This window comes from Bubalus bubalis, chromosome 9 (assembly GCF_019923935.1).
Source record: "Bubalus bubalis isolate 160015118507 breed Murrah chromosome 9, NDDB_SH_1, whole genome shotgun sequence".
NCBI classification, from domain to species: Eukaryota; Metazoa; Chordata; class Mammalia; order Artiodactyla; family Bovidae; genus Bubalus; species Bubalus bubalis.
Genome location: NC_059165.1, coordinates 106,355,902 through 106,378,263, shown reverse-complemented (window position 1 = coordinate 106,378,263; position 22,362 = coordinate 106,355,902). Strand labels below are relative to the sequence as shown.

General features: G+C 50.2%; 2 protein-coding genes across 4 annotated transcripts in view; one reads left to right on the top strand and one right to left on the bottom strand.

Moving 5' to 3' along the window:
• The window catches only part of MAU2 (MAU2 sister chromatid cohesion factor), a 34,073-nt gene extending 31,935 nt beyond the window's left edge, over window positions 1-2,138 (bottom strand). For 2 of the 3 annotated variants that reach the window (XM_025293910.3, XM_025293911.3), the window contains exon 1: window positions 1,812-2,137. In XM_025293910.3, coding sequence (XP_025149695.1) covers window positions 1,812-2,087 — 276 coding nt within the window. In that variant the 5' untranslated portion in view covers window positions 2,088-2,137. Of the gene's footprint in view, window positions 1-1,811 lie in introns of all 3 variants that reach the window. The other variant, XM_044948374.2, reaches the window with a different exon arrangement.
• A 194-nt stretch (window positions 2,139-2,332) lies between these two features.
• The window catches only part of SUGP1 (SURP and G-patch domain containing 1), a 32,624-nt gene continuing 12,594 nt past the window's right edge, over window positions 2,333-22,362 (top strand). Inside the window, exons 1-8 of the mRNA XM_006057971.4 lie at window positions 2,333-2,483; window positions 5,084-5,255; window positions 8,597-8,697; window positions 10,373-10,573; window positions 12,635-12,758; window positions 13,075-13,175; window positions 14,064-14,187; window positions 21,349-21,704. Of these exons, the coding sequence (XP_006058033.3) occupies window positions 2,450-2,483; window positions 5,084-5,255; window positions 8,597-8,697; window positions 10,373-10,573; window positions 12,635-12,758; window positions 13,075-13,175; window positions 14,064-14,187; window positions 21,349-21,704 (1,213 nt within the window). The 5' untranslated portion in view covers window positions 2,333-2,449. The remainder of the gene's footprint in view (window positions 2,484-5,083; window positions 5,256-8,596; window positions 8,698-10,372; window positions 10,574-12,634; window positions 12,759-13,074; window positions 13,176-14,063; window positions 14,188-21,348; window positions 21,705-22,362) is intronic.

Here is a 22,362-nt window from a genome sequence, read left to right as displayed (position 1 = left end):
GTATGTAGGGGACTCACTGTATTGTTATGTCAACTACATTTCAACTGGGAATTCCTCAGTGCTTTCACTGAGTTGTGGCCTGGGTTCAATCCCCTGTTGGGAAACTAAGATCCTACAAGCCGCACAGTACAGCCAAACAAATTTTAAAAACCCCGTAATATGTCAATTAAAAAAAGAAAGGAAAAAAAAAACCAGGCTGAATGGCCTGGAGACCAGAGAAAGAAAGTGGCAGGATTTGTTGTTAACTGAGAGAAGGGACAGCTTTATAACTAGCATACCTAGTGAAGGCCCTGGGCTGCCAGGCCTGGGCAGTCACAGCCTCCACCCTTCATACACCCAACGAAGCCTGACACTTCATTTGCTCTCAGCCTCATCGCTGTCTCGGAGAAACCCTGGTATCAACTAGTCACCGACAACTGGGGTACTTCTAGGGATTGACATGAAACCTGGAACAGTTCTCAAGGCTTGCCTCCTCCACCTCATTCAGGCCTCTGTTCAAACGTCACTCACACAAATACAGACTCCCTGATTACCTCTGCCAAAAACAGCTCCCTGTCAACTCCCTGGTCCACATGTTTAATGGTTCTTCAATCACTGCCTAATGTTTTACGACATAGTCATTGTTTGTCTCCCTCACAAAAACACAAGCTTATGTGGGCAGGGACTGTTTTATTAGTCACTGCTGATCCCTGGCACCTAGAACAGGGCTTGGTACCCAGTGTGAGCTGATTAAGTATCTGCTGAATGAACGGAAGAAACAAACTTCACAGAAATGATGACTCAATGTCGTGGCATCCACCCTGGTGGTCTTGAGCCTACCTGTGAGACCAGTTTTATTAATAACTTGCTGTGTGGCTTTGGGCAAATCACTTCACCTCTCAGGGCCCATACTGCCTCACTCCTTAAACAAGGAAGTGGCTCAAGCAAGGACAAAAGCCCCTTCCAACTCTACAGTCTGCAAAACACAGATCTAATTATCCTCCCCAAGGCAACTTGTTACTAGCCACAGGTGAATTCAGATTTACCTCGGATCAAGACATTTTTTACATGATCGTTGATTCTACTCAAGAAGTCTCTCCTCTAAGCTGAATAAGGCTGAGTAAATGGCAAATGGAAACACCGTCTGTCAGGAGCACAGTGTTGCTCTGAAAGGAACAACTCCACAGCCCCAGAGGGCAGAGGGACGGCCACTTTCCCACATTCTTCGGGGTACCAAGACCCCACAAGGCATCGTGGGAAGATGGGGCCTGCCCTCTGAAGGGGATGGACCAGTGGATAGTGGGAGGAAGAGACGTCACAGGTGGTTGTGGAGAAAGCAGGAGTCCTGAGCCCTGGAATCCAGACCCCGCAATCCTCAGCTCTGCTTTTTTCAAGACGTCAAACCGTCTCTCGAGTCTGCCTCCCGCCTATGACTCCCCTCATCACTGATGGGGTCACAGTCTCTTTCGTCTGGAAGTCCTTCTCAGACTTCCATGTCCTGGGAGAGACCTTCCTAGATTTCCTCGGAAGCCAAATTTCAGATTCTCAAAGGATGCCTGGACTGTTGTTACCTGGGGTTACCTGGACCCTCCCCTATCCCAAGTCCTAAGCCTCGGGCTGTCACCAGAGATACCAAGTAAGGTACGTGGCGAGGGCCTCGGATCCTCTGAGAGGCTAACAGCTTTGGGGGTCTCGCTGCTCGTGCGGAAGTCACGCCCCAGGTTCCAGAGGAGCGGCCCGGCGGCGGCCCCCGTCCACCAGGGTCGCGGCCCGTCAGCTCAAGCCCGGAGAGGAACCCGCGCCTCCTCCCTCGCGGCCCAGCCCACGCTCACCGCCTTCTCCAGGTGGCTGCGCGCCTGCTCGCTGTTCTTGGTGTGGTGGTAGAGCACCGAGCCGAGCTGCAGATGTGTTCGGGCCTCAATGCGCTGAGGCGGCTTGAAGGGGAACACGGCCTGCAAGCAGTGCACGCACAGGCGGATCTTGGGCGGGCTGGAAGTGCGGAAGTGCTCGGCAAAGCCCAAGAGCGCCAGGTACCACGACTCAGCCGCCTCGGCCTGCGCTGCTTGGGCCGCCGCAGCCTGAGCCGCCGCCGCAGCCTGAGCCGCCATTTTAGCCTCCACAACAACAAGCCGCCGCCACAGAGAGGCGGAAACAGGCGCGTGGGGCGGGGCCGGAGCGCCTCGCCTTTCTCGCGAGAGCTGCTGCACAAAGCATCCTGGAATATGTAGTTTGTGTTTGAAGTGGCTGCGGCCCCGGAAAGGTCTGAGAAAAGACGACATTCTCTGGTCCGCCGTAACTGAGACCAGAGATTGCCGATTGGCTGAGGTTTGCGTTCCTCGGGGGAAGACCCCCAGCTGTCCAAGCAATGGTAGGTCTTGGCTTGCCGAGGCGGACTACATCTCCCATCAGGCCACGCGCACTATAACAGGCCCCCCCCAACTCCGGTGGCGCCGGAGCATTGTGGGATTGGATGAGTCTCAAGATGGACAACCGGGATGTTGCAGGTAACAGCCCCCGCCTACCCTCGAGCGTCCGCCTGGGTCCTCCGGCTACGCGTCTTTGCTTCGCCATCCCGTCGGGCCTACCTCAACCCGTTGGCCCTTAGCCTCAGCCTCCGGGCGTCTGGAAGAGGCGGCTTTTGCACCACCCCAGTTTCTTGGGACCCCCCCCCCGAGACCCAGTTATCCTCCCCGCCCCCACCGCTGGTTTGGTGAGGACGCCAGGCTTTCCTCAAAGGCCGCCACGGTTATCTGCCCTGCGCCTGCTTTCCGAGCTGACCGCCTTAAGGGCTGCTCCAAGCTCCGCTCCCCGAGCCAGCGGCAACCTTCGGGTCTTCTGCGCCCCTCTTTTCTACTAAGCTCCTTCCTCGCCTCTATCCCACTTTCTGGAAAAGCTGCTTTTCCGAACTGCACTCTGACTCCCTGTACATATTTTCCTGGGTCTTTAGAGCCCCCCTTTTACCATAAACCTTGCCCCTCCCTCTCTCCCAGTTCTAGCGCCCCCAGACTGGGATGCATTCAACAAACATACTTTATGTGCTAGGCACAGTGTTAGTTGCTGAGGATGCAGTAGTATCCAAAATGGGGTCGTGTCGTACTGAAGGTTACTTTTACCGAGGCATCATACAATGCACAAGGAGGAAATACTTACAAGAGAGTTATAGTGACTTGAGAGAGTGGAAATGCAGGCTGCTGAGATTGAGTGGCCAAGGAAGGCCTTTTTGAGCAGAAGACATTTGAGATGAGAAGGTGCCAACTATTGAAAGGCAGAGCCTTCCATGGAGAGAGGAACAGCAAGTGTAAAGGCCTTGAGGATTTGTTATTTTGAGGAATATCAGGGATGAACTGGAAGTGGGAAGGGGGTTATCTCTGGCAGGGTCTTCAAAATCAGCTTTCAGAGTTTGGGTTTTATTTTGAGCCCCACGGGGAACCTTCGAGGTGGCTTTTCTATGTCCACAATTACCACCCTTGTCTGAAGACACCATCATCTTTTGCTTACAGCCAGTAAGCCTCCTGGTTGTTTCCTTACTCTGTCCAATCAGTAGCTGGAATGATCTCACAAATAAAAGTACCAATTGGATCTTATCAGCTTAATACTCTTATCAGCTTAATACTCCCCTGTGGCTTCTTAAAGCCCTTTAAGTAAAACTCAGACTTCCTATCTTCTCCCACCACTCCCTGCGAACTGTCCATTCCCACCCCTGGAACTGTCCATTCTGACCACATTGGACCCTTGCTGGTCCCTTGGGCTTTCACCTCTGCTGCTTGCTCTACCCAGATCAGCCCCCATGTGGCTTTTCAGGAAGCCAGCTCTTTATCTTTCTGTTTTTAGCTTAAATGTCCCCTCTTCTAAGGGCTGTTTTCTGGCTGCCTTAGCTCTGTAGGTGTTCCTCTGTTATTCCTTCTCACCATTTTTTGTTTGTTTCCATCAGAGAGCTCTTACGATTTTGCAGCTACTTTCTTGTTATAAGTCTGTTGTATCCTCAGCCAGAGGTGAATCACACATGAGCAGAGCTCCATCTGTCTTGTTTAGCACCAGGTACAGCACCCAGTGCATAACTCAGTAAATGCTTGCTAAATAAACGAACAGATGTGTGACTGTGAATGAATGTCAGTCTGAATGCCAGTTGCTGCAGGCAGCAGCACCTGGGCCGCACCATGTAGCAGCTGCTGGGCATGTTTGTGGAGCTAAGGTGATTTCTTTCTTTCTTTTTTTTTTTTAATTTATTTTTTATTGAAGTATAGTTGAATGGCAATGTTGTGTTTATTATTGCTGTACTAGTGATTCAGTTATACATATATATATATACATTCTTTCCCATGTTCTTTTGCGTTATATCACAGGATATGAATATTCTTGCCTGTGCTATACAGTAGGGCCTTGTTCTTTATGTATTCTGTACGTACGAGTTTGCATCTGCTAACCCCAAACTCCAAATGCAAACACCAGTCTCTTCTCTATGTCCCTGATTCTGTTCCTGTTTTATAGATAGGTGTACTTCTGTCATATTTTAGATTCTAAGTAGAAGTGATATCATATGATATTTGTCTTTCTGACTTCACTGAGTATGATAATCTCTGGTTGTATCCATGTTGCTGCACATGGCATTATCTTACTGTTTTTTATGGCTGAGTAATGTTCCATTGTACACATGTATGACAACTTTATCTGTTCATTTGTCAGTGGGCATTTAGGTTGTTTCTGTGGCTTGGCTATTGTGAATAGTACTGTTACGAACATAGGAGTTCATGTATCTCTTTGAATTATAGTTTTGTCTCGATACATGCCCGGGAGTGTTACTGCCAGAGCATATTTTTAGTTTTCTGAGAAACCTCCATACTGTTTTCCATAATGGCTGCACTAGCTTTCATTCTCACCAACAGTGTAGGAAGGTTCCCTTTTCTCCACACCCTCTTTGATATTTGTTTTCTGTAGACTTTTTAATGGTGGTCATTCTGAGTGGTGGGAGGCAGTACCTCGCTGTAGTTTTGATTTGCATTTCTCTCATAGTTAGCAGTGTTGAGCATCTTTTCATGTACCTGTTGGTCATCTGTATTTCTTCAGAGCAAAGGTGATTTCTGATGTACTTCTTTTCCTGCCCCAGGAAAGGCTAACCGGTGGTTTGGGGTTGCTCCTCCCAAGTCTGGAAAAATGAATATGAACATCCTTCACCAAGAGGAGCTCATTGCTCAGAAGAAACGGGAAATTGAAGCCAGAATGGAGCAGAAGGCCAAGCAGAATCAGGTGGCCAGCCCTCAGCCCCCGCATCTTGGCGAGTAAGTCTACCCTGAAGCTGTGTTAGGGTCTTAGAAGGTCACCAGCAGAGGGTTTTGCTTGTGAGAGCAGTTCAGATGTTGCTGCATCTGACTCCAACCTGATGATGCGAGGAGGGATACAGGTACACTCTTTTAGGAGGCTCAGTGTGGCAGGAGAGAAACACAGGGTGTATGGGATCCCAGAGGACGGCTGCCACCTCTTTCACTCTGTGGTTATTTACTGCTGACCATTTGTGGGCCAGGGACCACGAGTATAGCCTGAAGCAGAAACCCAGATTCCATCTCTGCCCTTACGGGGCTCATAGCCTACTATCAGGGAGGAGTCCCGTTTACACGCCTGAGCTGACGGTAGGTAACGCAAGGCATTGTGCTCCCAGATGCAGAAGGGACTCTGCATTCTGAAGGCCCAGGCAGAGCCGGCCCTTTGAGGACGCAGGAAAGGGCTGCAAAGGCCAGGAAGGGAGGTGAACCCCTGTGTGTCAGGCACCCCGAGCTGCTGCACCAAAGGGGCTGTTTCTGAGTCAGATGAGAGGTAGTTTCGGCAGAGTTTACTCCTGACTGTTCTGAGAAACTCTGTAGGCACCCAAGAGTTTTGAGCAGCAGTGATGTGATCAGGGTGACAAGATCTCCACGCTGGAGACGGACGGAAAGACAAGTCCCTTCCTCTGTGGTCTGAAATGTGGAGCATGTTGTTCGGTCACTAAATCATGTTCAACTCTTTTGTGACCTCATGGACTGTGCCCACCAGGCTCCTCTGTCCATGGAATTTCCCAGGCAAGAATACTGGAGTGGGCTGCCATTTCCTTCTCCAGGGGATCTTCCCAACCCAGGAATCGAACCTGTGTCTCCTGCAGGTGGATTCTTTACCACTGAGCCACCAGGGAAGCCCATGAGCATGTTAGTCCTGCACTGAAGCTTTGTTCCAGCGCCCACGTTTGCTAAGAATCCGTGGCTTCTCCCCAGAGGAGAGACTCCCCTAACAATGACTAATCTGCTTTCTGTCTGGGTGGATTTACCTATTTTAGATGTTTCATGCGATATCTGGCCTTTTGTGTCTGGCTTCTTTCACTGGACATAACGTTTTCAAGGTCCATCACTTTGTAGCTGTGTCAGGACTTCACTCTCTCTTTTTTTTGGACTGAATAATATTCCATTGTGTGAATGGACCGTGTATTGTTTATGTGTCATCAAGAGCCATCATTCAACACCTGTGTAATACCCCCTGTTGTTTGTTATGGGTGGTTTTCACGTGGGATTCAGTTGCTGGCATGCTGCTGCCCCGCAGTGGGTTTGTTTGGCTTTTTTTTAAAGCCATTGTGCAGCTTGCTCAATCTTAGTTACCCAGTCAGGGATTGAACCTGGGCCCTCGGCAGTGAGAGTGCAGGGTCCTGACCACTTGACTGCCAGGGGATTCCCTCCAAAGTATTCTCTTGTCGTTCGTTGTCCCTGCCTCTTTCTGTCCCTCCTGGGGGAGGTGTACGCAGCGTGGGGACAGGGCCAGGGTCACTAGAAGGCTCCGCTTGTTTAACGCCAAGGCTGGTTATCAGTGGATCTTTCTTTCACATAAAACAACTTTTGTTGCCTTCACTCTCTTTTAACTTTAAAAATAATGCATACATGTGGTAGAAAAACTGGGAAATAGAGGAAAAAATAAAATCATTGTAACCCTGCAGCTCACAGGCAAGTGCTGGTTGCTTTTTGATGGATTTTTGTAAACTTTTCCAGTCAAATACATGTTGACATAAGTAGGACCATGCTGCAGATACTGTTTTACGTCTTGCCTTTCTGTTTTTCACTTATCGTTGTGTTTGGTGGTTTTATTTATAAAACTTGAGCTTTCCAGGACCACTCCATCTGCCCTATGGATGTCCTGTAATTTATTTAACCAGTGCACCTTGTTGACTCATTTTTTTTTCCTCTTTTATTTCATTAGAACAGATATCTAGAAGGCTAGAACTTTATTTTAAAGGAAAAAATTCAGACCTGTGGGCTCCTTGAGCTTTTATCAGTTGAGTGTGTCCGTATGATGGGCGTGGCTCTGAAAGCGCATGTAAGGAGTTTCTGAGGCTGGAGCAAGACAGTATGTTGTAGTAAAATATGAAAGAAGTAGACTACATAACTGTGATCACAGCTTTATTTCCTTCTATTTCTAATTAAGGATAAATCAAAGAAGTATACCAAACTTTGAGTGACACTTGTGAGGCGAGGAGACTTTTGCGGGGTTTTCTCCTTGCTTTCTATATTTCTGTTTTTTTCCCAGATTCCCATTTGCTCGTAATGAGCCTCCATCACTTTTTGCTCAGCTGCATCCCACTCTTTGTGACCCTGTGGACTGCAGCCTTCAAGGCTTCTGTGTCCCTGGGATTCTCCAGGCAAGAACTCTGGAGTGGGTTGCCATTTCCTTTTCCAGGGCATCTTCTGACTCAAGGATCTGAGCCTGCATCTCCTGTGTCTCCTTTCAATGGCAAGCGGATTCTTTACCACTGAGCCACTGGGGAAGCCCCCTATAACTTTTATGATAAGGGTTTGCTTTTGTGTTTCGTTAAAAATACATTTTCTTTTTCAAAATAAAACATACTTGGGACTTCCCTGGTGATCCAGTGGGTATGACTTCACTTCCCAGTGCATGGAGTGCAGGTTTGATCCCTGATCAGGGAACCAAGATCCCACTTGCCCTGCGGCCAAAGAGCCAAAAGCGTAAAACAGAAGCAATATTTAACAAATTCAGTAAAGACTGTGAAAATGGTCCACGTTAAAAAAAAGTCTTTAAAAAAATAAAACATGCCCTTTGTAAAAATGAAAGAGAAAGTAATAAGAGTGTAAAATTTCTCTCTAATTCTCCCACCAAGAGATTTCTTTGGGTATTTTCTTGGACACATGTGAAACCCACAGAAGTGCTGACTGACCTCAGCCCAGAACTGTGGTCACACACAGGTATAGACACAGGCCCTGCCTTTGGGAACCATACAGTTTGGCTGGTAGGACAGATATGGGAGCCAGCGAAAGCCCAGATGACTCGTTAACAATAGGTACGGCAGGTGCTGTGTGGGAGCAGGGCAGGTGCTTCTGAGCCATCTTGTTGGGGAAGCCTTTGAACCCAAAGGGTCAGCATGCAGATAGAGACAACTTCAGCACAGGTAGCATCCCATTGACTAGTAGAACCAGCTTGTTTGAGCTAACTTCTCTGAAGGCCACTCCCTGCATTCTGTGGGCCACCGGCATCTTCGGGGGTCCATTTGGGGCCCCCTTAGAGCACAGTGGTGGGGGTAGGACAGTCCGGCGCGTTGTACACCCTGCCTCCTCTCAAGGCTTATCCTCTCTGTCCTCTGCCTCCCGTCTAGAATTGCAAACGCACACAACTCTAACGTTTCCAACAAGTTTGCCAACGACGGCAGCTTCTTGCAGCAGTTTCTGAAGTTGCAGAAGGCACAGACCAGCACAGGTAAGCGTGGTCCCCCCCTGGCCTGTGTCGCCGCCTCCTAGAGTCACCCTGCTGACTCTCCCCACCAAGGGTCCTCGGTGCCTTGAAAGTGGCAGGTCCCACCTCAGCCTCGTTCCTCTCACCCCTTGTTCACTGAGCAGCTTCGTTCTGCTTGTTCTCACAGGAAGTGCCCAGGGGATAATGCAGACCCTGCCATTGAGGTGCTTACCCACAAGACCTAGAGGCAGATAAGCCAGGTTCCTATTTGGGGAGGGGGCGGTGGGGGCCAGAACTCAGCACACCTGAGGGACTGTGGCTTGAGTTAGAGAGGCAGCTGCAGTGTAAGGAACAGGCCCTCCTTCTGTAGGTGGTAAGGGGCCGCTTGGCCCACAGGAGCCGCGTGGGACACGCCAGGTGTCAGAATCTCCACCTGCAGGAGTCCACCCACAACTATGCTTGTGCACTTTCCTAGTCTCATTTTTTTAAAAATTTCTTTTATTTACTTACTCGTTTGTTTATTTTTGGCTGCACTGGGTCTTCATTGCTGCGCTCGGGCTTTCTCTAGTTACGGCAGGTGGAGGCTCCTCTCCGGTTGCGGGTCACATGCTTCTCATTGCAGGGGTTTCTCCTGTTGCAGAGCACAGGCTATAGGGCCACTCGGGCGTCAGTGGCTGCAGAGCGTGCGTACGGGCTCTAGAGTACAGGCTCAGTGGTCGGGGCACACCGGCCCAGCTATTGCCCATGGCGTGTGGCGTCTTCCCAGACGAGGGATTGGATCTGCGCCTCCTGCATTGACAGGTGGATTCTGAAGCACTGGACCAGCAGGGGAGCCCCGCTAGTCTCATGTTCACTATAAGGAAGTTACTGGTGAAACAGCTGACTCTGGACTTCTGTCAGGTTTCCCAGCTAACAGCTAGAAAAGTTAACCCAAGGCCAAGTTTGCCCACAGAGAGGGAGGAAGGGCTATAAGAGCCCTTCACTGCAGGGTCTCAGGCCATGAATTGTGGTTAAAAAGTCCCAAATAGGCTAGCTCCTGCCCACTACTGCTAGCTCCTGCCTGCGACAGTCAGAGGGGGTGGGTGGACGCTGCATGGGGGATTCGGGTCTTATCCTGAAGAGTTGCTGTATCACTAGTCTGTGGATGGTGGAGAAGGCAATGGCACCCCACTCCAGTACTCTTGCCTGGAAAATCCCATGGACAGAGGAGCCTGATGGGCTGCAGTTCATGGGGTCGCGAAGAGTCAGACACGACTGAGCGACTTCCCTTTCACTTTTATGCTTTAGAGAAGGAAATGACAACCCACTTCAGTGTTCTTGTCTGGAGAATCCCAGGGACGGTGGAGCCTGGTGGGCTGCCGTCTATGGGTCGCACAGAGTCAGACACGACTGAAGCGACTTAGCAGCAGCAGCAGCAGTCTGTGGATACGGGTGTCAAAGCTACCTACCGCCAGAGTTGCCACTTGCAGAGGCCTGGGCTGGGTGACCCCTATAGGTTGTTTCTCTCGAGGCCTCGAGGGTCCTCATCTGTAAATGGGGGTGGCATCTTCCCTGAGTGCTTCTGAGCACCCACTGTCTGCCAGTGCTGTGCTGGAAGCTAAAGAGCCCAGCCAAGGGGGACTCGGGGCTGTTCAGGCAGGAAGACAAGGAAACCTGCACCACAGACCTTGAGTGTGGGTCTCCCTCCTTGTATCCCAAGATGCTCCCCCCAGCGCACCCACTGCCCCGCCTCGTGTGCTCCCCCGCACCGGGAAGAGGCCCCCCCTCATCAGTAGCCCGCTGGGCCAGGTGAAGAACTACATGCACGCCAAGCAGCTGCCTGTGGCCAGCCGCCCGAGTGTCTTCCAATCTCCTGATGAGGACGACGAGGAGGACTATGAGCAGTGGCTGGAGATCAAAGGTAAGGTGCCAGGGCTGCTGCCCACCGTCCACAGCTGCTCTTCCAGCTCCGCAGGCAGGCTCCATGGTCCTGGGGAAAGCGCAGCCGGGTGTGGGTTGCTCGGGGTGTGGTCAGGGCATTGCCACCAGGCCTCCAGGCTGAGCCAAGGGTCAGAGTGAGGCCCTTCAGGATGAGGGAGGTGAAGGAAGAGGTGAGGAGTAGACCATGGGGAGCCTGGAAGGGCTGCAGAGTGCGGGCTTCTTCCTGGGAGCTGTTTGGCTCATTGTCCACTTTTGTGGGGGCTGGTCTCATGGTGGGGTGGCGTTCTCAGGGGAGTGTGCACTTGTGCACTCCTCATCCAGTTCTAGAAGAGGAGCTCCTCACTGTGGATTAATTGTCTCCACTAATTTGGGCCAGAGGTGTGAGCACAGGGGTTGGGAAGTGCTCTTTGCAGTCCAGTGCAGGATGGTCATTGGCCTTAGCTGAGCCAGTTCAGGCCCCGTGGTGGAGGAGGGCGGGGACGGGGCTGGTGGCGGCAGTCCCAGTGCGCCCAGCCATGTCCGTATTCAGAATGAGACGGGGTGCCACCTGAGCTACGTGGACCCCAGCCCTGGGCCTCCGGGATGGCTGGCGCAGTCACGCCCCTGACAGTGAGGACAGGCTGAAGGGACCATGCCATCATGTTGTGACAGCCTCTAGACCTCTTGCTCTGGGTGAGGTGCTGACTTCAGGCCTTGCATCTGAGCAGAGCAGTGGCCAGCCTCGAACCCTGGAGCTGTAGTCAGAATGGAGCCAGTGAATGTGGTGGTTCCTCTGAGAGGTGCCCTGGCAGTCCCAGCGGTACCCTGCTGGGAACTGCCACTTTAGGAGGGACAGCAGGTGCCTCAAGGCCCTTGAGACCTATTGTGGCCTGCTATTGATTTAACCTCAGAGGAGCAACTGCGCTTATAAAGTGACCAGGTTAGGGTCGTTGCCAGGCATGTGACAGGAGGGTGAGGCTGAGGGGAAGGTGGGTGCGAATGTCCCTGAGACCTCTTATAGGTCCTCCTGTAGGCCCTTCTTGGCCACACCTTGTACCACTCCTCTCTCCCAGCTCCTCCCAAGCTTCCTGGCAGTACAAGCAACAAGGAGAAAGAGAGAGGCCACAGACTCAGTGTCTCGCCCCATTGCCAGGAGAAGCAAACGTTCCTAAGCACTGACTGACATCAAGAAATTTCTCCTGGGAGCTCTCGTATGAGGGATTCAAGCTGTATGAAACAGGCCAGCAATAAATACAGAAGCAAGTTCCATGTGGCTCGAAGTAGAGGCCAATACAAATACAGAAGTATATTTTTTAGTTTTGTTCACTGAGAATGCCCTGAGGTAACAATTAAGTCCGTCGCAGTGAGCCCCCCTAGCTCCCAGATGTTAGTCTGGAAACACTTTCTTACTCACGGAAGCCAGGACTTGTGGAGAATGGTTGGCAGTCAGTCTGGGCAGGAAGCGTCTGACATGTCCCAGGAGCGCCCTTTCCCAGCAGATAGCAAGGAGGCAGGCAGAGACTCCTGGGGCCATGCCTGCAGGCCTTAGGAGCCAGTCTGAAGAAGCTCCACCAGCCACAGAGGGGAAGATGGAGCTTCTGTGATGACATGAATTGCATTGGATTGAAACCCACCCATGTCTTTCAATCATAGTTTATAGTGATATTTAAAAAAAGAATTTGTCATTTTTGAAGGATGAAAGGGAACGGATATATTGTATTGAAATATAAAGAATTAAGTCATGTAAATAAAAGAATTGAGCATTCCAAAAAAGAGGGGGGAAGCTGGCTCTATTTTCCAACATCTCCCTGCCAGCCTGGTGACTGGCTTGGCCTTTGGGAGGCTCACACACTTTTCTCCCCCCTTTGCGTGTCTCACAAAGGCTGTCTAGACCGACTCACCCTCATCATGGTGCTTTTGTGTATGGACCAGGACTCCCAACAACCTCCCGCATTTCACCCTCTTTTCCCCCCACCCTCTGTCCTTGTGGTCCATAGAGAGAGTGTGCCTGTTGACTGTGGGGTGTGTGAGTTGAACCCCAGTACTGACAGCCTCCTTAAAGTTTCACCCCCAGAGGGAGCCGAGACTCGGAAAGTGATAGAGAAATTGGCCCGCTTTGTGGCAGAAGGAGGCCCCGAGTTAGAAAAAGTAGCTATGGAGAACTACAAGGATAACCCGGCATTTTCGTAAGTATTTCTGGGAGGGGAAGGCCACTGGTACTTAATGTTCTTGCCACACGTTAGTACATGCCCACATTCTTATGAGGCCGTGGTGGTGACTGAGGCCAACCGGGGCTGGGTGCTTACTTGCGTGGGCCAGATACCACTTTCTGTTCACACCGGAGAGTGCCAGGGGCTCCAGTGTGGAGACTTACTTTTGGGCCCCGTGAAGGTGTCTCTGCTCACCAGCTTGCTTTTGCACACCATGTCTTCAGAAGCTGCATGGGCCCACCCATCCCTGTTGCTCATTTTCTACTCTCTGTTCTGTAAAACTCCTCTCCAGGTTTTTGCACGATAAGAATAGCAGGGAATTCCTCTACTACAGAAAGAAGGTGGCTGAGATAAGAAAGGAAGCACAGAAGTTGCAGGCAGCCCCTCAGAAAGGTAGGTGGGCGAAGGGGGTGGGAAGTTCTGGGGAGGCGTGTAGACAAACCACACCCCATGTGGAATTGGGGTTCCTTTCCTGGAGCCCTCCTTGGCATGGGGTGGCGCTGACAGTGCAGGTTTGTGCCCGCCCAGGCAGCTGGGGCCATGCTGGGACTAGCACTGCCCTGGTTGCCATTGCTCCGAGGAGTGGGGAAATGTAAGGGTCGAGGTGAAGATCAAGGGCATGTCCAGGAGCTCAGCTCCTGGGAAGTGCATGCAGGGAAGAAACGCTTGCCTCTTGGTTCACGGTCATTTTCACAAGTGCTTATGGGCACCTGCGGCATGCTGGGCACCGAGACACAAATGCAGTGCCTGACACTTGGCAGGGGTGGGCGGTGGAGTGAGGGGCCAGGAGACAGACAATTAGCTGGTTAGAGGGTGGTGGGATGACTGTCAGGGGAAGGGGGATGCTGCCTGGTCTCCAACTGGGATGAAGTGAGGCCCCAGCCAAGTGCTGGTGGGCAGCAGGGGCCTTGATCTGTAAGCCGAACGTGGGCCACATCCCCCCACGTTACCTGGGTGGGCGGCTCCCATCAGAAAGGCCGAGATGGGGCTTCCTATCTCCAGCCTGGACCAGGCCATCCCTCAACCTTCTGTTCCCACCATCCCAATGTGTGGTCCAAAACCCTCAGACCTATGGGGTGGGAAGGGGTGGAGCATGGGGGGATGGAGGCTCAAGATATTATTAATTTTGCTTGGTTCCAGTACAGTAATCTGATTCCCATTTGCCTGTTTTTCTTTGTATTGTTCCTAAAATAAACCCCTCTTGTTTCCCGTGGGGTTCTTAGCAGAAATTAGGCTGTTGGGTGTAGTGAGTTGAGCTCAGTACTGACAGCCTGCTTAAAGTTTCACCCCCAGAGGACGAAGAGGTCAAGAACCTCGCAGAAAAGTTGGCCAGGTTCATAGCGGATGGGGGTCCCGAGGTGGAAACCATTGCGCTCCAGAACAACCGTGAGAACCAGGCATTCAGGTAAGAGGGGGCACCCACTGGTGGGTGGTAAACTCTCACCCTAGTCATAGCTTCCCTGCTGAGAAAATGGGGTCAGTATGCTACTGAGACGCTCTAGGATCCCATGGCAAGAGGTTGGCAGAGCCAGACCCAGGTCCAGGAGTTTCTGATCACAGAGTTCAGCCCTGCTACCCCATCGGCATTCTCCAAGTGCACATTGGTTCCTGAGTCGTCCCTGAGCCAGGGGTGTGGGGGCCTTTGGAGCCTTCTGTTCGCTGGGAGCCTCGTCGAGAAAGTCTCTAGCACTTGCCTTGCTTTTTTTGTAGCAGAATAGGCTGGGCTCTCAAAGAGAAACTAACAGGATTGTTGTTTGCTGTGTGCATCCTCTCATCTGTACAAGGGAGATGGTAGGAGAGTGGGGAACGTGGTACCTCAGGCTCTGGGGCGGGCGAACCACAGCCTGTGTGCAGGGTCCACAGAGCACGCGGGACAAGCAGCCAGGCCTCCCCGCTGTCCCCAGCCATGACACTGCACGCCACCCCCTCAGGCTGGGTCTGTGCTCACGCACTGCCATTGTTTGGGTGGGTTGAGCGCCTGCTCTTTATGGGGGCAGGCTGCTGGGCGGCGGGATGTTGGGTGTGGTAGGGTGGTCACTGCTGCAGGGAGGGGCCAGGCAGAGGTTTGTGAGGTGGGCGCTGAAGCCATTGTGAGGGTGATGCCCCCTCGAGGACACTTTGGGCCACAGGTAACACAGGTTCCTACTCAGTCAGTGAGGAGATGCGATGGCGCTCGTAACAAAAAGTATCGGCGCCTCAGCCATCTGGGCTGGTTGATTCAGCAGCTCTAGACGCCATCAGGGACACAGGAAGAAGGAAGCAGGAGTGGAGGCTGGGCAGGCGGCCAGTCGCATCTACCACATGTGAGGCAGCATGAGCTAGACACGGAACACCGTGAAGGGCGTCTGGAGGGACTGCCATGCAGGAGTGACGCGGCAGAGATGGCGGAGGTGCAAGGCGAGCGTCAGTGCAGATGGGCCACGGAGCCGGGCAGGGCTCAGTCCCAGAGGGCTCAGGTTCATTGAGAGCCTTTGGAGGGTCTGCACAGGGAGTCAGGGTCAGCTGTGCTTCCGGGTCATCTGGCCACAGCTGTGGAGGGTGGGCAGACCCAGCAGGTTGGGACACATGAGGGCACGGGGGAGCCATCAGGTGGGGTGGAGGAGGACTGCTGAGAGTTCAGATGTCCCTGTGAGGGGTACCCGGGCATTTGGGAGCTTTCATGGGGGCCATGGGGTGTTCAGGTCTAGCGCTCAGAAGACCCAGGGTCTCCTCACAGTGTAGTGATACTGGCTGCCGCGCTGCACTGTTCACACCAGTGTTACTTAGCAATCCATCACTACATCTTTTTTCCCTTCCTTTACATAAGTAAGGTTGTTTATTTCAGTGGGAAACTTAGCGTCCAGTCACTCACCATGACTAGAGCTGACTAAAAATCTATTGCAGGCAAAGCGGGTGAGGTAATGGGATTCTGTACAAAGCCTCCAGCCCAGGTGGCTCTCCCTGGTCAGAGGGTTCCTGGGCTCAGCAGCTCCAGCTGAGCCTTTCCTGTGGGGTCAAAGCCAAGAGACATTATCACCACAAGTGACTCCAGGCCCGCCCTGCGGCTTGTTGCCCTTTGGGAAGGCATTGCTGGCGGGCATGCAGCTTGTGGGTAGTGACAGGGTGGCCGCTGGGGATGAGGGGCATGAGAGCCCGGGGGTGTCTGGCAGGGAAGCAGCTGAAGGTGACTCTTGTGGTCTGGGGGAGCTCATTTCCACACCAGAGCTGATCCACGGTCGGCACTCCCCGAGTTGGAGAAAGCATAAGCAAGGAAGGATCAGGTGTCTGGGCCAGCGTAAGACATGCAGGTTCACACCAAGCAGACGGTTTCCTCGCCTCTTGGTGTGGAAAGGGGGTGGGGGTCAGGTGCAAGGCAGCTCCTCTCACCCCCACATCTAACAGCCATCTGGTGTTCCTGCTGCTCTTGGTCCTTTGCTGTTCTCCTGATTTCTGAGGAGCTCTGTGTTTTGGGAAACATAATAGCTATGCTCATCTGTGGAGAAGCTGGAAATACGTGTTCCTTTGACCAGTCATCCCACTTCTGAGATGCCATCCCCAGAAATAATGTTACATATAGCAGTGTCGTAAGTCATGAAAAATTAGTAACACAACGAATGTCTAGCCCCAGAGGGCTAAACCCAGTGTAATCTTGGCCATCGGAAGTCACGCTGTTGAAGGCGGCAGCAGCCAGCAAATCTCAAGCCGTGTGTGGCTCTTAACACATCACCTTGGTGAACCATGTTCTTCACAGCAGCCTGGCCTGTTGGCCTTCAACCGGTGAGGGAACCAAGGAGGCCGGTCTGCAGAGATGGCTTCACTACCACGCCGTGCTGCAGTCTAATGGGAAAGCCATATGTTGTTGGGTTAAGACACTTAAAAAAAAAATCAGGATATGGAAAATAGAATCACACCTCTGTTCAAATATAACTCCACTGAAAATAAGTCTGGAAGGAAATACACCAAAGTGTTAACTTTGGCTAACTCTGCCCACTCCAACCAGAGGGGTCTTTGTTGTAAAATCCCCTGCACTTGTGCCCAGGGCCCACAGTGAGCAAGGACCCTCCTTGCAGACAGGCTTACCCATGGGGGGCTCGTGGGTGCTGCCTCTCAGAGCAGCTCTGAGGAGACGCAGCAGGAACCATCAGCTGAGGCCAGGAAGAGGCAGGCCTGTGAGCCTAGAGGAGACCCACTCCGTTTGGCACTGCCTCCCTGCCCCGGTGGGTGAATTCCCCAGTCTGCTTTTCTTGGAAAAATCAGATCGCTTTAAATCCATGTCCTGGTTGCCATGAGTCTTTTTTAAATCCAGCCATCTGCTCCCTTCCATCTTTGAACAACTTCTTGCTTTGGTCTCTTGTATTTTAAGATGTTATTTTCGGAGCAGTTCTAGGTTCACAGCAGAATTGAGGAGAGGCTACAAACACTTCCTATGTGCCCCCTTCCCTGACACACGCACAGCCTCCCTCATTATCAACATCCCCACCAGAATAGTATATTTGTTACAGTCAGTGAACCTGTATTGACATACCATAATTTACCCAAAGTCTGTGGTTTACATTAGGGTTCACTCTTGGTGGTGTGTGTTCACTGGGTTTGGACAAATGTGTAATGACATGTGTCTGTCATTATATATACAGAGTGTTCGTTCTCTCTGCCCTAAAATTCCCTGTGTTCTGCCTGTTCATCCCCTCTTCCTCCCCAACCCCTGGCGACCACTGATCTGTTTACTAATTCTAGTTTTGTCTTTTCCAGAATGTCATTTAATTGGAATCATAGTATGTTGCATTTTCAGATTGGCTTTCTTTACTTGGTAACGTGCATTTAAGGTTGCTCTGAGTCTTTTTTTTTTTTTTTTTTCCCCTTGTAGCTTGATAGCTCATTTCTTTTTAGCACTGAATAATTTTCCCTTGTCTGGATGTACCACCGTTTATCCATTCACCTCTTTCAGGACATCTTGGTTGCTCCCAAGTTTTTGCAGTTATGAATAAAGTTGCCTTAAACATCTGTGTTCAAGGTTTTTATGTGGACATAAATTTTCAGCTCTTTATGTACCAAAAAGTGTGATTGCTGGATTGTATGGTGTATTTAGTTTTGTAAGACACTGCCAAACTGTCTTCCAAAGTGGGTTGTACCTTTCGCGTTGCCCCCCAGCAATGAATGAGTTTCAGTTGCTCCACATCCATATCAGCATTTGATGTTGTGTTTTGGATTTTGGCCATTCTTATAGATATGTTGTGATATTCATTGTTTTGATTTGCATTTCTCTGATGACATGATGTAGAATATCTTTCCATAATGTTTATTTGCCATCTGTAAATCTTTGGTGTGGTGTGTGTTAAGGTCATTGACCTGTTTTTTGTTGTTGTTTTTTAATTTTATTTTTAAACTTTACAATATTGTATTAGCTCCGCCAAACATCGAAATGAATCCGCCACAGGTACACCCGTGCCCCCCATTCTGAACCCCCCCTCCCTCCCCCCTCCCCCATTGACCTGTTTTGTATTGACATACTTGTTTTCTTTTTTTTGCCTGTTAAGAGTTCTTGGTATATTTTGGGTAACAGTCTTTATCAGATGTGTCTTTCACAAATATTTCTCCCAGTCTGTGGCCTGTCTTCTCATACTCTTGACTTTGTCTTTTGGAGAGCAGAAGTTTTTAATTTTAATGAAGTCCAGTTTATCAGTTGCTTTCATGGACCGTGTGCCTTTGATGTTGTATCTAAAAAGTCCTTGCCATACCCAAGGTTATGTAGATATCCTTCTGTGTTTTATTTACAGATTCAGGTTTTACATTTAGATCAGTGATAAGCTTTTTTAGTTAATTTTTGTGAATGTGAAGCTTATAAGGTCTGTGTCCAGTTTTTGTGTGTTTTTTTGGCGTGTGTCTGTCTGGTTTCAGCACTATTTCTTGGAAAGACTGTTTTTGCTCCATTGCATTGCTTTTGCTCCTTGGTCACAGAACCGTTGACTGTATGTGCCTGGGTCTGTTTCCGAGCTCTTTATCCTGTTCTGTTGGCCTGTTTGTCCATTTTCTCTCCAGTCCCCAGCTGCCTTGATTACTGTCTCTTTACAGGAAGCCCTGAAGTCAGGGAGTGTCAGTCCTCTGGCTTTGTTCTTCTTTTTCAGTATTGTGTTGGCTGTTGTGGGTCTTTTGTCTCTTTATATAAACTTTCAAATCAGTTTGCCAGTATGTACAGAATAACTGATTTCAACTGGAATTGCACTAAATCTGGAAATCAAGTTGAGAATAACTGACACCTTGACAACACTGAGTAACTTTCTATCTGTGAACATGGATTATCTCTTCATTTATTTAGTTCTTCTTTGAATTCATTCATCAGAGTTGTTTAGTTTTCCTCATATAGATCTGGTACATATCCTGTTAGACTTATACCTGTGTATTTCGTTTGGGGAAATGCTAATGTAAATGGTATGATGTTTTAATGTCAAATTCCATGTATTCATTGCTGGTGTATAGGAAAGTGATTGACTTCTGTAGATTAACCTTGTATCCTGGAGCCTTGCTATAATAGCTTATGAAGTTTTAGGGGGTTTTTTGGTCTATTCTTTTGTTTTTTTTTTTCTGCACAGACGATCATGTCATATTTCTTCCTTCTCAGTATACTTTCTGTTCTCTTTTCTCCTCTTACTGTATTAGCTAGAACTTCCAGTATGCTAATGAAAAGCATTGGCGAGGTGGGATATTCTTGGCTTGTTTCTCTCAGTGAAAAAGTGTGAGGTTTCTCATCATTATATTATTGGGTATTTTGGTAGATACTCTATCAAGTGGAACAAGTTTGCCTGTACTCCTAGTTCACTGAGAGTTTTCCTCATGAATGGGTATTAGATTTTGTTAAGTCTCAAGCTTTTTCTGCAGCAATTGATGTGATCATGGGGTTTTTCTTTTTTAGCCTATTGACCTGATGGATTACATTACTTGATTTTCAAGTGTTGAACCAGTCTTGCATGCTAGAATGAATCCCACTTGGTTGTGGTGTATAATTCTTTTTTTACATTAATGGATTAGGTTTGCTAACATTTTATTGAGAATTTTGACATCTGTGTTCATGAGAGATGTTGGTCTATAGTTTTCTTATAATGTTGTTGTCTGGTTTTGCTGTTAGGGTAATTGAATAACTTAAAAAGTATTCCGTCTGCTTCTCTCCTCTGAAAAGCATTGTACAGAATTGGTATAATTTCTTCTTTAAATATTTGGTAGAATTCACCAGGGAATTTTTGGAAGGTTATTAATAATTGGTTCACTTTCTTTAATAAAAATAGGCCTGTTCAGATTGTCTGTTTCTTCATGTGTGAGTGTTGGCAGGCTGTATCCTTCAAAGAATTAGCCTGTTTCATCTGGGTCATCAAGTTTGTGTGCATAGAGTTGTTCGTAGTAATCCATAGTATTTTTCAAGTCCATGGGATCTGTAGTGATGGCTGCCCTTTCATTTCTGTTGTTAGTAATTTGTGTCCTCTTTTTTTCTTAGCTTGGCTAGAAGCTTAATGATTTTATGATCTTCGTTTCTTTCAATTTTTACAAATGTTCCTCATCGAGTTTTCTGAAGGGCATACATGCTTGTACTGTGACCCAGAAATACAGAGAAGATGCCACAGGCTCCCCCATCCCTCCATCCCACCCTGAGTACCAACATTAGCAGACCTGGGAGTCCTTCCACCCCTCTGGTGGCTCTCATGTAGAGATAGTCTGTGGATTTTTTTCCTGCTGACTTTTGTACAAAAGGAACTCACAGTGCACTCGAGCCGCATGTTACTTCTGTAGCACAGCGTTGTGCTGTGACTGCCATTCCAGGTTTGTGAGTGCAGGTCCAGCCACTTCTTGTCAAGGGCTATGTAATCTCTGCTCTGGACAGCTTTGCTATATAGAACAGGGCTGTGACGCTCCCCTCCAGTATGCACTCTAGAGGTGGGACTGTTGGCTCAGTGCATACAGAGCCTGAGAGATGCCAGGTGGGTGCAGACCTGCAGGGCTTGCCTGCTCTGAACCCAGCATCCTCTGCTCTGTACTTGGGGACCCACAGCTTCTGGCAAGGCTCTTAGTGAGCTGCCTGTCTGTTCCAGAGTCCAGTGTCTTTGCTTTGTCTCTGTCCACTGCTGAGGCCTCTCAAGGATGCATCAGAAAGGAGCACAGATGTGCCCAGCTGTCAGGTTTGGGTCAGAACCTGCCCTTTCTGGCACCAGGGGTCTCTCGCTACTCAGGAGTTCTTGGTTTGTAGGCACTGGTGCCTTCATCTAGGATGGCTGGGCAAGGTCTGAGAGAGCATGCACCTTTTCCTTCAAAGCAGGGGATCAATGGTAGTGTGACAGGCATCCAGTAAGGATAGGGTAGGGGCTTGGCAGGACCCTTAGCTCACAGGAACAGCATCATGAAAGGCTGTGGGCGTGTCACCAGGGCCAGCAGCCACCGAGACCTGGCAGGCAGGAGGTCATGGTAGAGACCTCTATCGTGACATGACCCTGAAGTGACCCTGGCTGACCTGGGTATACCTATGCAAAGCAAAGCCCGACCTTCTACCCTAAATCGGGTAGGTTCTGGGGCCCAATTACAGTTTGCCCCCTACTCTCTTTTGCAGCTTTCTATATGAACCCAACAGCCAAGGGTACAAGTACTACCGCCAGAAGCTGGAGGAGTTCCGGAAAGCCAAGGCTGGTTCCACGGGCACCCCCACGGCACCTGACCTCGGACTGAAGCGCAGATCTCCTCCTGAGACCCCGTTGGGGTCCACGCCCACTGCCACTGCCTGCCCTACCTCACCTGCCCCCCTGCCCACTGCCAACCCATCTGCCGCCACCCCAGGGAAGCCGGCCACCACAGCCAACGTGAAGAGGAAGCGAAAGAGCCGGTGGGGGCCTGAAGAGGACAAGGTGGAGCTCCCGCCCGCCGAGCTGGCGCAGAGGGACGCGGATGCTGCTCCCTCGCCTCTGTCAGGTGGGCCAGCCCCTGTCTCAGCGTGCGGGGAGGCTCTGGCATCTGTCACTGAGCATAGTGCTCTCAGGGTTCATCTGCGTTGTAGCACATGTCACAGCTCCGTTTGTTTCCATGGCTGAGGAGTAGTCCAGTGTGTGGAGAGACAGCATTTTGTTTATCCATTCATCAGTTGTTCAGAACCCTGAGTTGTTTTCACGTTTTGGCGATTGTCAGTACTGCCGCTGTGACATTGACCTACACGGACTGTTTGGATCCCTGATTTTGATTCAGTTCAGTTCAGTCGTGTCCAACTCTTTGCGACCCCATGAACAACAGCACGCCAGGCCTTCCTGTCCATCACCACCTCCCACAGTCCACCCAAACCCATGTCCATCGAGTCAGTGATGCCATCCAACCATCTCATCCTGTGTCCTCCCCTTCTCCTCCTGCCCTCAATCTTTCCCAGCATCAGGGTCTTTTCCAATGAGTCAGTTCTTCGCATGAGGTGGCCAAAGTATTGGAGTTTCAGCTTCAACATCAGTCCTTCCAGTGAACACCCAGGACTGATCTCCTTTAGGATGGACTGGTTGGATCTCCTTGCAGTCCGAGGGACTCTCAAGAGGCTTCTTCCACACCACAGTTCAAAAGGATCAATTCTTCTGTGCTCAGCTTTCTTTAT